General features: G+C 42.4%; 2 protein-coding genes across 8 annotated transcripts; both read left to right on the plus strand.

Moving 5' to 3' along the window:
• Positions 1-126: 126 nt before the first annotated feature.
• Positions 127-4,127, plus strand: cxxc1b (CXXC finger protein 1b). Of its 3 annotated transcripts, none has more exons than XM_053868219.1 (14): positions 127-273; positions 704-819; positions 903-1,003; positions 1,072-1,208; positions 1,399-1,554; positions 1,751-1,897; positions 1,964-2,071; positions 2,154-2,332; positions 2,750-2,957; positions 3,025-3,135; positions 3,210-3,259; positions 3,327-3,423; positions 3,491-3,643; positions 3,823-4,127. In XM_053868219.1, the coding sequence occupies exons 1-14, from the start codon at positions 271-273 to the stop codon at positions 3,967-3,969; spliced, it is 1,713 nt and encodes a 570-aa protein (XP_053724194.1). In that variant the 5' UTR covers positions 127-270; the 3' UTR covers positions 3,970-4,127. The 3 variants fall into 3 exon arrangements, with proteins under 3 accessions (XP_053724194.1, XP_053724195.1, XP_053724197.1); XM_053868220.1 differs by having other exon boundaries at positions 1,405-1,554; XM_053868222.1 differs by lacking the exons at positions 127-273; positions 704-819; positions 903-1,003 and having other exon boundaries at positions 1,173-1,319.
• A 254-nt stretch (positions 4,128-4,381) lies between these two features.
• On the plus strand, positions 4,382-15,410 carry mbd1b (methyl-CpG binding domain protein 1b). Of its 5 annotated transcripts, none has more exons than XM_053868136.1 (18): positions 4,382-4,490; positions 5,244-5,323; positions 5,403-5,720; positions 6,364-6,504; positions 6,638-6,770; positions 6,848-7,122; positions 7,203-7,285; positions 7,368-7,408; positions 7,951-8,091; positions 8,179-8,244; positions 9,240-9,353; positions 10,353-10,514; positions 10,593-10,766; positions 10,833-10,892; positions 10,969-11,049; positions 11,946-12,011; positions 12,563-12,679; positions 14,053-15,410. In XM_053868136.1, the coding sequence occupies exons 1-18, from the start codon at positions 4,419-4,421 to the stop codon at positions 14,515-14,517; spliced, it is 2,589 nt and encodes an 862-aa protein (XP_053724111.1). In that variant the 5' UTR covers positions 4,382-4,418; the 3' UTR covers positions 14,518-15,410. The 5 variants fall into 5 exon arrangements, with proteins under 5 accessions (XP_053724111.1, XP_053724112.1, XP_053724113.1 ...); XM_053868137.1 differs by having other exon boundaries at positions 10,836-10,892; positions 14,053-15,408; XM_053868140.1 differs by lacking the exon at positions 4,382-4,490 and adding an exon at positions 4,607-4,672 and having other exon boundaries at positions 14,053-15,407.
• The last annotated feature ends 252 nt before the right edge of the window (positions 15,411-15,662 follow it).

Raw genomic sequence — 15,662 nt, forward strand, 5'->3', positions numbered from 1 at the left:
ACCTCCCATGGTCCAAAATTATAGAGAGGTCAGTCAGTAAATGAATGAAAAAACAAGCGTCATGTCGGGTCGTTCCAGTGTAGTTAAAAAACAAAACACTAGGGGGCGATGCTTTGCCTCAACGAAGAAAGACGAGCACTGCCGATTGCGCCCGACGTGTGTTGGCTATTAGCTTGCTGTGTTGCGGCTAAAGACGGTCGCTTATTTTTTGACATTGCTCTTCTTCTGTCACACCTTAACACAGGTCCAAGACTGTAACTCCAATATAAAATGGTAAGTGTCCCTCATTTTAATCATTTTGCGGTGTGCTGTGAGCACAAGCGATGTCGGGTTGAATCCGCGGCCTCCTTCGTCACATCTCCGCCACGTTAGCAACACTACAGTGGGTTGTTTTGGCCAACCTGAATAACCTCCACGTATTTTCTTAATGCGTTTCTTGCACGAAAATATAGAAACTGCATGGACATTTGTCATGGAAATGCATCAGCTCCCTTCTCGCTGCTAAGTTAGCTTAGCACGGAATGTAAACAAACGTCCATGTTTCCTGTTTTAAGACTTATTTATGATCAGTACGTTTAGGGACATTTGTAAAGCAGCGATAGAAAACATCTGATGTCAAAAACTCTACATTGAGAATGCTCCTATGGATAGTGAAATGTCTTATGTGTGTGATGCTGAAAGTAAAATGGTAATTGTATTTCAGGACAGCGAGATGTCTGAGGGTGAACTCGCTCCTGGACCAGAGACCAGCAGCATGGATGGAGAGAATGCTCCTCTTTACTGCATCTGCAGGAAACCAGACATCAACTGCTTCATGATGTGAGAGCATCAGGACCACAGGCTTGCTCTACTAACCAGCTCTAACAATTAGCTGAAATGTGATTCTGTCTCCTGTGGTCCAGTGGCTGTGACAACTGTAACGAGTGGTTTCATGGAGACTGCATCAACATCACAGAGAAGATGGCGAAGGCAATCCGAGAGTGGTACTGCATGAAATGCAAAGGTTTGAATTTTCATATTCCGCACGTGGTGCTTACAAAGAAGTTTAAATGACAATCTTGCTGTCAACAGATAAAAATCCATTGTTGGAAATTAAGTACAGAAAGGAAAAGAAGATGCGGGAAAAGGATGTCGATTCAGACAGAGAAAGACAATACAGCACACCAAGTACCCCAGACTACAAGAGCGATCGGCGGCGAGGATCAAAGGTAAGTTATTACACAGTTTGAAATGTACCTTTTATCATCGTGCCATTGCTATGATCCATGATTGACTGTTTTTCTTGTGTCATCTCCTGCCATCACAATAATACTTGTCTGGTATGTGTTCCTTTTTTCACTTCACACATTTCTTCTTTAAAAATAATGTATCACTTTAATCGTCCAATCATTTGTTTAGGTGAAGCGGTCGGTGCGTATGTGTGGGGAATGCGAGCCCTGCAGAAGGACTGAGGACTGTGCCCAGTGTGACTTCTGCAAGGACATGAAGAAATTCGGCGGCCCTAACAAAATAAGACAGAAGTGCAGGTTCCGGCAGTGTGAAGTCCGAGCGAGGGTACGTTGTACACAAGCCCTGATGGTGGAGATGATCATCATTATTTCACTTTATCCTTAACTGTTTCCTTTTTAAGTCATAAATGTGTGTGAATTTTCTTGTAGCAATGAGCTTGAGTGGTCACATCATTGTCTAAGTACTTAATCCAATTGTTTGTGTGCGCCTAGTCAGGAAATGTAATACTTGTTGTGCACAGAAAATGTTGCGGGTGAAAGATGAGGAGTTCTCTTTACGAGAACGGAGGGAGAATTCCTACCACAGAAGGAGGAGGTACTCTGAGGACTACGACAGTGAAGCAGAACTGTACCAGCAATACAAGGCTGCGGGAATAGATGACAACATGGTAATATCAACTCCTTTTATTGTGGAGGATTTATTGAATAGAAGCTAACTGTCTTCTGCCATCCAGGCTTGGGGCAGTGATGATGATGACGAGCCGCCCTTCAGTCCAGTCCTTCGAAAGAAAGCCGTCAAAGTGAAGCATGTCAAGAGACGAGAAAAAAAGTTTGACAAGAAAGTATGAGACTCATATTAAATATAGTTTTTCTGTATATGCAAGACAGGAATTTTGACTGTAAAAAAAACCATACTGTCCTCAGAAGGAGTCTCGGCGCCACAAGCAGAAGCAGAAACACAAGGACAGGACCCGACACAGTGAACGGGCGGACACGCGGGATCACGGAGGGCTGCATCAGTGTCTGGGACCAAGCTGTGTGAAGGCAGCGAGACCGAACTCCAAATATTGCTCTGAGGAGTGTGGCATGAAGTTGGCTGCCAAGTGAGAACTTCTTTTGACAGAGTTAACGCCTCCTATATGTGTTTTCCATTTGCCCTCTGTGGGACCTTATGTCCTTCATGTATTACCAGTTTGTTGAATACCAGTGTGTAGAATACTTCTCTTTCAAACCAGTATTCATTCAATACTCCTTGTGTTTGATATCTATCAAAAATCTGTCAGTATGTTGTTGCTGTATCAGTTTTAGATTGCTGTTAGCGATCTTTATGTCTCCCGAGTCTTGCAAAGATCTCTGTCTGTAGGGACATTAACGTGGTTATCCCCACATGCTTGTTCTTGTTGACAATCAACAGTAGTCCATTTGTAATGGTGTCTAGGTATATTGCAGTTTAATAAGATTTCTTATGCCTTATGTTGTTTTTTTATTATTTATGCTGTTATGATGTCTGTCTTCCATAGTCGAATCTACGAGATTCTGCCGCAGCGCATCCAGCAGTGGCAGAAGAGCCCGTGCATTGCGGAGGAGCACGGTAAGAAGCAGCTGGAGCGTATTCGCAGAGATCAACAAAACGCCCGTCTTCGACTGACTGAAATGGAACGGCGCTTTCATGAGCTGGAGGGGATCATTGCCAAAGCCAAGCAGCAGGCGGTGCAGCAAGATGAGGAGGTGAGTGTGGGTGGTGTGGATGCTTCGCGCTTGGTTACGCCGTCTCATGGTCACTTCCTGCTTTCAGGTGAACGAAGGTGACGGTGAAGACACGGACCTGCAGATTTTCTGTGTGTCTTGTAGTCACCCGGTGAATCCAAAAGTGGCGCTGAGACATATGGAGAGATGTTACGCGAAGGTAATGTTAATATCACTCTTGAACGATGACAAAATACCTCAGATGTTACATTCTTCAACTGTGCTTTCTGACAGTACGAAAGTCAGACCTCTTTTGGTTCCATGTACCCCACAAGAATAGAAGGGTGAGAACACAATCTTCCTTGTTATTTTAAATGTGTGTGCTTTTCTAATTATGCTGTCTTTGTGTAGAGCGACCAGGCTCTTTTGTGACGTTTACAATCCCCAGAGCAAAACGTACTGCAAGAGACTGCAGGTTTTGTGTCCGGAGCATTCTAGAGATCCAAAGGTAGGCAGTCCCACGAGAGGATTTTTATCAGAACCAGTCAAGTTCTGATCCTCGACTGTCTCCTTAGATCCCGGTGGATGAGGTATGTGGCTGTCCTCTGGTGAAGAACGTCTTTGAGCTGACCGGAGAGTACTGCAGAGTTTCCAAACGGAAGTGCAATAAACATTACAACTGGGAGAAGCTGAGGAGAGCAGAAGTCGACTTGGAGAGAGTCAGAGTGGTAAGTAGCCGTGTAGGGCTTGGGTAGTGAGTCACAATATTCGATTAGCGTGTTGGACTTTCAGAAGTATTTTCCACAATTATTCTGAAAGTGTCCATTGATTTCAATGTGTAGCACTTGATCTGTTTTTCATTTAACTTCCCTGGAGCTTTTTTAAATCGACCATTTCCTCCCTGCAGTGGTACAAGTTGGACGAACTCTTCGAACAGGAGCGAAACGTCAGGACAGCGATGACCAACAGAGCCGGTCTACTGGCTCTGATGTTGCACCAGACAATCCAGCACGACCCGGTGACTACTGACCTCCGCACCAACAAGGATAGATAGTAGTATAAGACTGAATAATTTTTTTATTCAACGTCCATCAAGTGGGTCAACGTTGTATTGGACTATGTTGACTTTTAACAGCACACAGGTTTTTGTATTACTGCAGTCTTTCTGTGGTTATTTTTGAAACTACGTCTGTCTTTGACTTAAATACTTAAATAAACTCTATAAAAAAATGTGGTTTCCTATTTTAATTTTCATCCCCGAAATGAAACAACAGCGTATGTTTTCTTCAGCTCAAGGTGGATGGTGTGCAAAGCTTAGGATCCCACACACTGGCAGTTTGCTACCTCCGGATGAGGAGCTCTAGAGGTCTTCAATCTTGATTTCTACATCTAGCTTACTCATGGAATGTGAGTTACACCCGTATTAACGCCTGTGCAGTTACGACTGCTGATTCCTATCGTGGACTTGTCTGTGCCCCATCAATCCGATAAGATGCGAAGACGATGTTTTATGGGCAAGATGTTTGCTTCCACTGCATCCCGACGACGACAACATCGCCTCAGATTTCACCAGAGGTTTATGATTTATGTGGTTTGTTTTGGCGTTTTTTCACAACCCCCGCGAACTGTTCCGTCGTGCCGTTACACTGAATAGCGATAAGTTTCTTTGTGAATTACCATTTTTAAGCGCGTTCTTCTTTTTTTGTCCCACGAACACTTCCGTACGCGTCAGACGTGGCTCGCTAACGTCCTGTTAAGTAAATATTTTTCTTTCGTTTTCTGCTCATTATTACGATAAACACCGTCCTCGGTGTGTATGTTTCTTGTCATACTGTGAAGTACATAACTTACCAACGGGAGGGAAAATTGCAGGGATATTTATACCTGAACTGAGTAACGCTGGCGCTATCTTATGGTAACCCTCGTTCCCGTTTCTTATGTTGTTGTCGTCCTTATTTATTCCTGCATGTGGTTGATATTGTCAATGTGTTACCCATGTTTGCATTAAAATACGGTTTCAGTTAGATTATTAGTTCCGCGACAAGAAAACTTGAGATAACACGTCAATGGCTAATGATGCTATTGATGCTAGCTAGCACCGGTATGGTCAACCGTGACGTTTATTCTCTTTCACTGCATTTTATACGATTTTACTGGTAAACAGGCAAATGCGACTTTTCTGTTTGTTTTCATCGTGAGAGCGACTGGGGTTGTGACTCTTGTGGGCGTTATTGTATACAGCTAGCATCACAACAACAGATGCTAGCCATGCTAGTAGCACATTGACTTTCGCTATCTATAATCTGAACAATAACTTACTTTCACTAGATTTGCCATGGAACACTGAACGTGTTTGAACGTCCTGACGGTAAAACTGCACAAACAGTGGAGCCAGTAGTCCAGAGCAGGTCAGTTGGAAGATGCTTTAACAGTCATTTGAGTGAATGCATACAAACAGTTAAAGATGTGTGTTTTGACAACTGCTAGATCAATGGACGAGGAGTATCCCTTCAGTCCCGTTGAAGAGCCTGCAGATGAAAGCGATGGACCAAGCGTCGAAAAGACAAGCCCTGAAGTGGAAAGCACTGAACAGATACTGCAATTGGAGGAAAGTCCTGTGTTAGATTATGTAGACGAGATCAAGGATGAGACAAAGGATGACCCTCAAGCCTTTGAACCTCCTCTTGACTGGCTTGAACCCCTGGAAGATGATGATGATGACGATGAGGAGGGGAGCCTTGGAGGAGAGAGTGAGATAAGCGTGAATGTCGGGACCACTGGGAAGAAACGCAAAAAGGGTCCACTGTAAGTTCTATGAACAGTTGTCTCTGGAATTGTTTGAAAACATGTTATACTGTCCTGAAGCGATTTAATTGTGCTGTGGTGGGATCATTTTAAATTTACTCTCAGAACTCCTGTATTTGATGTGTCACTATTACTCAAGATTTTTTAAAATATCAATTTAAGAATAGAGTTTTTGGACACCTCTGGGGAGGTAGCTTCATTTACTGGGAATGAAAAGCAGAAATCAAAGATTTGTCAGTTATCAGGTTACAAATACAGTTATCAGCTGTGATAAATATTATTGTAATATTTGTCCCAATTAATTATTAATGAGAATATGAGAATCAGGAAGTGGTTTATAAATTGTTGACAAAGGTATGTTTTCCCCTGTGGTGACACTTCCCTTTCCCTGAGAATCAATGTACAGTATGTTGTGATTACTTAAACAGGAATGTGGTGAACACATTCCAAATTTTAACAATTCACAATGAGCTAAAAACAAAAACTACTGGCTTTCCGTTGTTTCAGATTTTTATACATAACTTCAAAGGTTTCTTGGTGCAATCGTGGTGCTGTTTGTCTGTCATGTTTTTCTGTATTTGAACAACCTACTCTTTGCCTATTTCAAACTATAATTATTTGGTAATGTTCTTCCTTCTTTCAGTTTTCACCTACCTCGTGGTAAAAGATCGCATCCTGATGAAGGGTGGGAGGAGTGGCCTTTGCTTGGAGATGGCTGGAAACGCAAAGAAGTTGTTCGACGTTCAGGTTCAAGCATTGGCCAAAAAGATGTTTATTATTTAAGGTATTTTGTTTCCGTTTGTTGTTTTGACTTGTCGTACAATGCCTCATGAAACCACACCTGTGATGTTTTTTATTTGTCATGGTATCATTCGTTGTACCTTATGTTTGCTGTTGGTTTGTTTTCTCTTCCTTAGCCCGAGGGGTGACCGTGTGAGAAGTAGAGTCGAACTGGTATCGGTGATGGCTGGTGCACTTGACCTTTCACAATTTGAATACAAGACAGGGCTCTTTCTTAACGGACAAGTACCCAAAAGACGTAGAAAAAAGGTGCCGCCCATCATCTGGAATTGTAACTCTTGAGTGTTGGAGCCAATGACTTAATGTATTACTCTGTCCCGTCCTAGAAAAAAGTACGGGAGCGGTCGTCTTCAGAGTCAAGCTGGTTAGAGAGAGGGGATGGTGCCGACACTCCAGACTCCATCCACCGGCTTACGCCCAACTTGGTGACAAAAACCTCTCAACAAAACCTAACCTGTTTCTTGTTACCGAAACACACGGAGACCACAGTCAAGCCTGAACCACCCAATGGAGATAGTATCAAACTCCCTCTTCCTTCGGCATCCAGGCACACCCCTCTTCCCGCCATAAACGGAGAAGCTGCAAGTCAGGAAAGCATTCTGTGAGGCCCATATTTAATTTCTCACCGGTAATTAATTGGGGTTTTTGTTAACAGCTAATCTAAATTGGAATTCTCAACAGAGAATGTTCCAGATGTGGAATTTCCTTCACGGGAACCAAGTATGACAAGAAGAGGAAGAAGCCTTGCTGCGCCTCCTGCTGGGGTACATCTCTTGACTCAGCTGTCCTTTGTCAGTGTGCTTTTTATGGGCGATTAAATTAATGTTTCTATTTTTGTGTCAACAGCCTTCAAGACTAAAGAACATCCTATGATTCGCTTTCGAAAGGTAAACCTTTCACAGTGCTGTCATTGATGTGTATTATATATTTTGATTTATTTCTTACTAAGTATATATTTGCATAATACTTATTTGTCCAAAAACATTTCCTTGATGAATGTATCCACCACCATTTCAGGAGCTGTGTCATATAATATGCTGTGTACAAAGCCCTTCAACATTAAGTGATGTGCTGAAATTCAATAAAATAGTTGACCAACATGACTGTTGTCATTGGTCCTTTATCATATATTTAAGTTATTGGGGGTGAAATAAACCATGCTATGTAAAGTAAACTGATGGATCTTGTTACCCATGACAAGTGATATCATCCCCTGATTTAATACCGAAACATGAAGAAAAAATAGCTCTTATCTCAGTCGTGTGTTGAACAATGCAAGTATAGAATTCGAATCAGACCAGTTATTGACTCGAAATATTTTGTCGTCTTTTCGAAAATCATCTTTGTTGTTCTATTGTTTTGTCTAAATTGTATCTACCACAATGACAGAAGTGTTTCTTTAACAAATATGTCTTTCTTTGCCTCGAAGTGGATTCCCTGTGGTCAGTGCATGGGATGCCTTACAACAGTGAATTGTGGGCAGTGTGCAAACTGCAGAAATGGATTCCAAGGGACGGAGCTTCGAAAGCGCATATGCAGCAAACGCAGATGTTCATGTCCCATCCGTAAGGTAGGTTGATGTGCGGTGTGGTGGCATTCTCCTGTGCCAAAGTGGAGTCCTCTATCAATGATGTTTTGCTCTGAATTGCCATGTCAGGGCCTAGCTGTCAACCCCGCAGTAAAGAAGGCAGAAGTGGAAGAAGTTGAGGACATCAGTAACCAGGTAAGAAAAAATATGCCCCATTGATTTGTAGCTTATTAAAACAAACAATCAGCATTTACCATAAAACAGGATCATGAATTAATATGCTCACAAAATCCATACCGTGAGTTTGAATGAATGTTTTCAATACTGCAGTCACACTTTCCTGTTTTAAACCTACATGCTCCCCCCCCAAAAATACAGGGAATGAGTAGTTAAAAACCACGAACCCATACATTCAAGATAACTTCCACGCTTCCAAAATAGACTACTGTATGTAATTTGCTCTGTATTTTCCCTGTGTATATGTAGTACATAGTACTGTAGTATAAGTACTATGAGAACATTAATCTTGTTTTCTAGTGTCACTGATATGGAACCTTTGACACAGCTATGAAACAAACCATAATGTACAGCACAATGTGACTGTTTGAAGAGGAAGATTAAGGGAGTATCAGCCTTTAGCAATGAATTGGTATCTTTCATTGGTACATGATTAATGGATTTGAGTCCTTTATTTACTGCCATAGCAGTAAAAATAAAGGTTTCTGCTCCTCCTCTGCCAATTTTTTAACAGTGTGGTATGCAGTACCTGAAAGAAATACTTGAGTGAAAGCAAAAAAAAAAAAGTCACTCCAATCACAAGACATCTGGAAGTACCTGATTTTTAGTGTACCTGTGTATCAGAAGTAGTTTCCTGATGCAGAAGTATTTAAACAAAGTTAAATAAAATCATGTTCCTCTGGCCAGGGAGACACTGTTCACCAGTGTTGGTCGCCTGAATGCAGAAGTGATATCCTGAGTGATGCAGCGCTTGTACAGTGCTAAGTGCTATTTTGAAACGTAACTTTAACATGATAGCTCAAAGTAGTTTGCTGTCCTGAAGCTCCTGGAGCCCCTGTAGTTGGCGAATAATAGCACAGTGAAAGTGTAGGTTGTGGATCATTTTAATAGCGAAGTACAAATATACTGTATTTTTTCTTTGTAACAACAAAACGTTTTTTTTTTTCTTAAAGTTCCAGCCAACTCCAACAGAGTGTGTCACTCTGAAAAGCAGTGACACAGAAAATGTTTCCCTAAACCCGGATCCAGAGGACGATGAAGACATGTCAACTGACGATGATGATGATGTATGTTATTTTGTTTATTTACAAAACAACTCTTGGTAACGCTTTATATTGGTGACCACCATTGATAAACACAGTTCTCATATTCATACATGAAACAGTGTTGGAATTTTCAGACTCCTCTAGATGGCACTCTCTGCTGTATAATCTTTGGCTCTGAACAACTATTTCAATGAAATTGCTCATCATTTTCAAACCAAAGGCGCCACCTACTGAGCTGTGAACATTGTGACACTGTTTCATGAAGCCTCTTCAACCCATCACTAGTAGTTTATTCACAGTAATTTAAAGTGTAACTGAAATATGTTTGAGTATCAGAAGAACACTTGATTTTTTGGATCTGAATCCAACAGAATTCTGTATTCTGCTGGATTGATGGAAAATATTACACAGTGGTAAAGTAAATTTGTGTGTAATATTTTGTTCATGTTTCATAAATTCCTGCTGCAAAGATAGATTGTCAATTCACGTTGTCATCAAAAGAGCACCATTAAGTTTCAAGTGACCTTTCCTGAGCAACTTGTTTTCTTTAACTGTTTCTGGATGGTCATGTTTTCATGAAAAACTAAAGAGATTATCCAGATTATCTCTGCGCAGGATTTTCCCAGAGATTTCTTTGTCGACATCTGTCATTTCCATAAATGTTTGCTCTGTCAGCTTCCAGTATATTTTCCTGCAACTGGAAATTTGCTCTGTCCAAAAGGTCATTTAATTTATTAGACAGCGGTGGACACTGTAATCTCCAAACGCATGACCGAACAAAAGCACAATCTTGTCAGAAGCAGGTCATTCAAGGTCCACGTTTCCTGCCGCTGTCTTTAGCACGACCATAATGAAAACATTCTTATGGAGAGTAATCGTGTCAGTACAACTAGACTGCTGTGTTTTTGGCATTCGCCGTTTTGTTAGCTGAGATAACGTGAGGAGCATGTGTGACTGTAGGAAGCCTGTACCTTGTGATGCCAAAGGCCACGTGATGATTGATGTAACTTTGTGTTTCAGTGGCATAAGAAGCGAAAGCGGCGTGCCTGCGGGGAATGTAAAGCCTGTCTCTGCAGGAGAGACTGTGGCACATGTGACTTCTGTGTTGACAAACCCAAGTTTGGTGGCAGCAACAAAAAGAGACAGAAATGTCGACTACGTCAGTGTCAAAGGCAGGCCATGGTAGGTTACAAGAAAATGAAGGTATAAATGAAATACCTCTTCATCTTGTGAAGTTAAGCTTGGGTTTCTTCTCGGCAGAGGCATTTGCTTCCTGCAGAGATGGAAATTGAGTTTGGAGCAGATAGCTCGCTGCTGCCTGGAAGACCACGACCTCACTACACTTACAGTCGAAAGTCGACCGCCAAGAAGAACAAGCCGCACGCTGAAATAGACCTCACTGACAACGAAGATGAAGACACAGGTTTTTTGCAGGTCGGTTAATTTCTTTTCAATGCCCTTTTGTCGAGAAACAAAAATAACCTGGTGTGTGGTCTTCAGCAGAATTACTGGCCCTTGCCACCTGAAAGCAACGACTTGAAAAGCCAATCGTGTATGCAGGTTTGAAAACGTCACTTTGCATTTTAACTAAATGCTTTCGACAAACTGACAGTCATTTTGTTTCTGTTTTTCAAAGATGAATCATTCGGAAATTATGGAGCTGAACGGAGTGGAGGAGTTATTTTCACATGCCAACATCCGTGACAGCAGTTATAATGTAAGTAGCTGCGTATTACAGATGTTGCGACCAAGCAAAACGGAGAGGAATCATTTCCTAGTCTTTATTCAACTCATTTCTTCAAGTGTGTTGCATCTTGAAAGCCAGCACAATTCACAAAACATTTTATTCTGTAGTGCGTGTGAGTGGAATGATCTTTAGATTATGAGTTTGCAATATTCACTGCTATTGTGTGGCTCTTTCTCACTTAAGTATTTGAGCTCTGATCGTGAAACTATACTTGGTAGTTTCTAAACTAAGTTCAGACGTGAGTAGAATATATGGCAACCAAGTCGTAAAATCCTTACTACGGCGAGGAGACTCTCAAAACTGCTACATCTGCGTAACCAGTACTGGCGGAAACCAAAATCAGATTTTGCATATCCTGCATACCAGAGGTTGTCACTGAGAAAAGCTCTTAAAAAGGGTTCTGTGACCTTCTTGCAATATCGCTGTCACACACTTAACAAACACAATTAGTCATCACTCTACTTGTGGCTCATTGGTCCGCTACCCTCCGAACCATCCATATCGTTGTTCACAGGTGACTTGATCTCTGTTACCCCCTAGCTATTTGCTTTGTGTGTCCCTCAGCTGCCTCTGGCCGACCTTGCTAGTCACCGTTCTTGCTTGACATTAGGGCTGCAGCAACATAGTTGACTCTCATTACCTCAGCCACGGAGGCTATGTTTTGAGCAGTGTTGGACTATCTGTCAGTGGTCAAAAGCACTTGAAAATCTATGGATGGATTTGGATGAAATTTTCATGCGGATCAGTGTTTTGATCCAGGAATGAATTTTGCATTGTTATTGCCTGTGCATCTAACATGGTCTCATCTTCCTGTTTATATTTTTGCTTAAAATCCTTATTTATTCTTCCCCACATGCGCGCTGTAGTGCGGAGGTTCTGTCATGACTCACTGTTCTGACGGTTACAGGTTTGATTCACTCATGAACCAACAGGTAATCCGACGTAACAACATATATATTCATACCATATTTATCAAAATTACTATTTGCTTCACTACTATAAGAGGTGTCTTTCACCCATACACACAGTGCTCAGTTGGTTACCAGTCAAATGTCTACATGACATGCAGTGCTTGTAACTCCTGCATACGGCCCAGTATGAGGATGTTTCTAGCACACACAGTAGCCAGTACTTGTTGGAAGAGAAATGCTAGAGGGAAGGCATGTGGTGTCAAGGTCAAGGTCATTTAATGTCACTCACAAGAGCTTTTTAAAGGTACAGTTAAAGTCTGATTTATTTACTTTATTTTATTTTATTTTCCTTTTGACTCCTCTATGAAGTGCATTGAAGGTTTTCAACATAGTTTGACAGTGTTAAATATTAGCATGAAAAATCTATTTTTGACTTTCAAAGGGTGTGGCTGCATTATGCCAAGACAAACAAACATTTACAAGAAAAAAAACCTTCTTGTGTCTGAATGGATCATCGTGCTGCTTGGATCATTAATAAACCACAAATGTTGTTTTCCTCCTGTTGTTCGTAGGACCAGCCACGTAAAAGAAATGAAGGCAGAACATTTAAAAGCAAAGATGGTCTGAATCTGGTTTTGAATAACATGGAAGAGCAGGACGAGCGGGAAGACGAGGACGACTTTCCAATGGTAAGTGCTGGTTTGTTCAGTAATACAGCTGCGTGAGTGCCACAAACTCCCTAAGAGTGACAGACCTGCAGTGAAGATGAGGGAACTGTAGTGTGCTTTTATGACAAGGTTGGTGCGACTGAGGGAAAGAGGTACTAATTTGGGTTGTAAAAACACAGTTTAGAGAAGTGAGGAGCCGAAGGACGAGGTAGAGGTCATTAGCAGCACACTGTGTGTGTGCTCACAAACGTGTCCTTTATGAGTAATAGTTACCACCACTATCAATTTCTAGTATTCTGACGCTCCATCTTGAAAAACGTTGGCCAGGGGAGGGACATGAAACTGCTCTGCTTTTCTCGAATTCTGCTGTGGCATGATAAACAAACTTGGCTACCGTCACTACACTACACTTCTTCATCCAGAAAATAATAGAAGAAGGGACTGGGATTATATCAGGAATACGGACCGATGTGTGTCTGTGTGTACATACAGTATATCCAAAACAGTTGTGGGAGCAAGTGTGGTGGTTAACAACACTGCATCTTTGCACCAGCATCAAAGTTTAACAGACGAATTTCGACAACAGCGCAGGGAGCTGACAATGGTGCTATAAACACACATTGCAGTTTACCTGTTTGCCCAGGGCTCGGGAACCTATGGCTCGTGAGCCAGGTGTGTGGCAAAATGCAGTCAAACTGAAGTGTTCCGTCTTAGCCATCACGACAGGTGCCATCACTCTCAACAGCTTCCCATAATGCTCTGCAGCCAGTCAACCAATCGCTGTCGTCGATCACTATATTATGGAGTTTTGTGGGCAAACAACCCTCATTCTGCAAAGATTGAGCCACTTCAGACCAATGAAATGTCTGTGATGGGATGGGACCAATGCTGCTCTGCCCAATGTACCGTTGTCAGTGGCAGCATTAGCAGGATGTGCTGCACTGTAGTCCCCGGTTCACAGAACCATTCAGTATCACTAGAGAACAACAGACATCAGCTGGTGCGATACACCTTGCGCATGGGAACTACATGGCTGCAAAATATATTAAAACTCAAGTCACCACTCTAAATTTGTTGGTGTTCACTTTCCATTTCCGTGTTAGCCCATAATGCAAGGCAGTTTTTCCCACCACGTGACGTCACTCTTTTGAGCTCTACAGCTTCCTGAGTGGATTGATGCGGACGATGTTGTGGCTTTTTGAAATGTGAAGGCAGCTGTAGCTGTTTTAACTGCATGGCGGAAGAGTTGATTGCAGTACTTGGTCTCAACACTAGATGGAAGAAATTCTTACCCTGTCGGACCTTAAAAACTGAGAGGAAGTGCCGAAGTGTGATCAGAAGCTGCAGCGATCCTTGAGCAGGGACGTGTAATGAAGATTTTTTTTTCTCGACAGATCACACATATCTTCAGTTTGGCGGATCGATCGAACGGTGGTGGGGACCAAAACCAGCTGGCCAAACTCCTGAAGTCTCTCCAAGAGGCGGACCTGCCAGTGCTGTGGTACGCCATCATGGTGGACGGGCCGCTGCTGCAGATCATCCAGTGTTCCAAAAAGTCCAGCATGGCCGACACCATGGTGCTGATCGACACAGCCTTCCACTTTCAGATCACCGTTCAGAAGCAGCCGCTGCTGCCCACCCACTGGCTCTACGACGACTTCCCGGCACGCCTCACCTGCGTGGCCGAGGTGGTCAATCTGCTGACAGCCCTGGAGAAATACTCGGTCTGCCACGGACTCCCGCCCAAAGACACGTACTCCAGTCTGCAGCCCATCACACTGGAGCGAGCGTCGACGTGCCATTTTGTAGTCAAGAAGAACGTCGGCGTCTGTTCGAACTGTAAACTTCTCTGCGAATGAGGACACTCTGCCGCAAAGAGACAGCATTTCGGTACAGTATTGTACCACTGGAAGTGGGTTCCACATGTGCTACAGTGACACTTACAGGTTTACCTCTGACTGTTAGTAGGAGTTGAAGAATCACCAAAGGCATTCCATGAGCTGAGAGGCTGGAACACAGCCAGTGATGTTCTCGTCATCATTGTTGTTTTGTTTCTGCAGCAGGAGATGCGCTTTTACTTGAGGAACACTTACCGTTATTGTGCTACTAGTTGATACATGACAAGAATGTGAACATAATGGCATGTTGCCTACCCTGACATTCATTCACTCATTTTATTTGTCCTTAGCTCAAAATATGCAAGTATTCAGTGGATTCCATGTTCTGTCTCCAATCCAGCGCCAACGTAAGCTGCTTTGTTCTCAGTATGGTTTGCTGCTTCATAAGGACACAGCAGTTTTAACATCATTTCAATGTTATGTTTTTTTTTTTTTTTAAGTGACAAATTGAGTCTCTTACAATGACAGTTTTATATTTATTCAGGACATAAGAGTGTTGAAATGGAAACTGAAATCTTCTTTTGCTGATTCATGACATTAAAGAAGGCTGAAATGTTTCAACTCAGTTTTAATAGTGGTTTTCAATGAACATGTCGTTGTTGTTAAAGTGGTTTGGAAGAATTGGATCCTGTTTGATAAAGTCATTGGAAAAGACCTGTAAACGTCTCATGCTGTCAAAAGGTCACTTGTGGTGACCCAGCTGGCTCCGTTTGGAGTGACTGCTTGAACAACTGCTGCTGCTTTAAAGGCCGCAGCTGAACGACGCAGACGTGAGGAGAAAGCCAGTCGAGTGGTCTGTGGAAGTGATTTTTACGTGGGGGACAAAGACCTGCAAATTGCCCTGTCGTGGCAAACTTTCCTAGTCAGCTGTTCCTTAAATCCAGATGCTGTCGATTCAAACATGCCTGGAGAGAGTTAAATTCCATCTGTGAGGAGACAGTTGGACAATGAATGTTGAGATTTAAGATAGAGTTTGTATCTAAAATCAATGTCCTGTTTCCATTTTTTCCTCAAGCAACAGTTCCGTTTGCCTCCTTCATTTGTATCAACAGGACTGATGGCACCGAGGCACAAGTTCTTATTTTGTCCTTTTATTGACCTTATGC

The sequence above is a fragment of the Synchiropus splendidus genome, chromosome 6 (genome assembly GCF_027744825.2).
Source record: "Synchiropus splendidus isolate RoL2022-P1 chromosome 6, RoL_Sspl_1.0, whole genome shotgun sequence".
Lineage (NCBI taxonomy): Eukaryota > Metazoa > Chordata > Actinopteri > Syngnathiformes > Callionymidae > Synchiropus > Synchiropus splendidus.

Excerpts from the sequence above, each read along its gene's own strand:
- mbd1b (XM_053868136.1), top strand. The coding sequence starts at position 4,419 with ATGTTTTATGGGCAAGATGTTTGCTTCCACTGCATCCCGACGACGACA. Across the intron at positions 7,286-7,367 it reads TTGCTGCGCCTCCTGCTGGG|CCTTCAAGACTAAAGAACAT; the intron begins GTACATCTCTTG and ends TTGTGTCAACAG. Across the intron at positions 10,515-10,592 it reads AGTGTCAAAGGCAGGCCATG|AGGCATTTGCTTCCTGCAGA; the intron begins GTAGGTTACAAG and ends TCTTCTCGGCAG.
- cxxc1b (XM_053868219.1), top strand. Across the intron at positions 820-902 it reads GACATCAACTGCTTCATGAT|TGGCTGTGACAACTGTAACG; the intron begins GTGAGAGCATCA and ends CCTGTGGTCCAG. Across the intron at positions 3,424-3,490 it reads AGCATTCTAGAGATCCAAAG|ATCCCGGTGGATGAGGTATG; the intron begins GTAGGCAGTCCC and ends CTGTCTCCTTAG.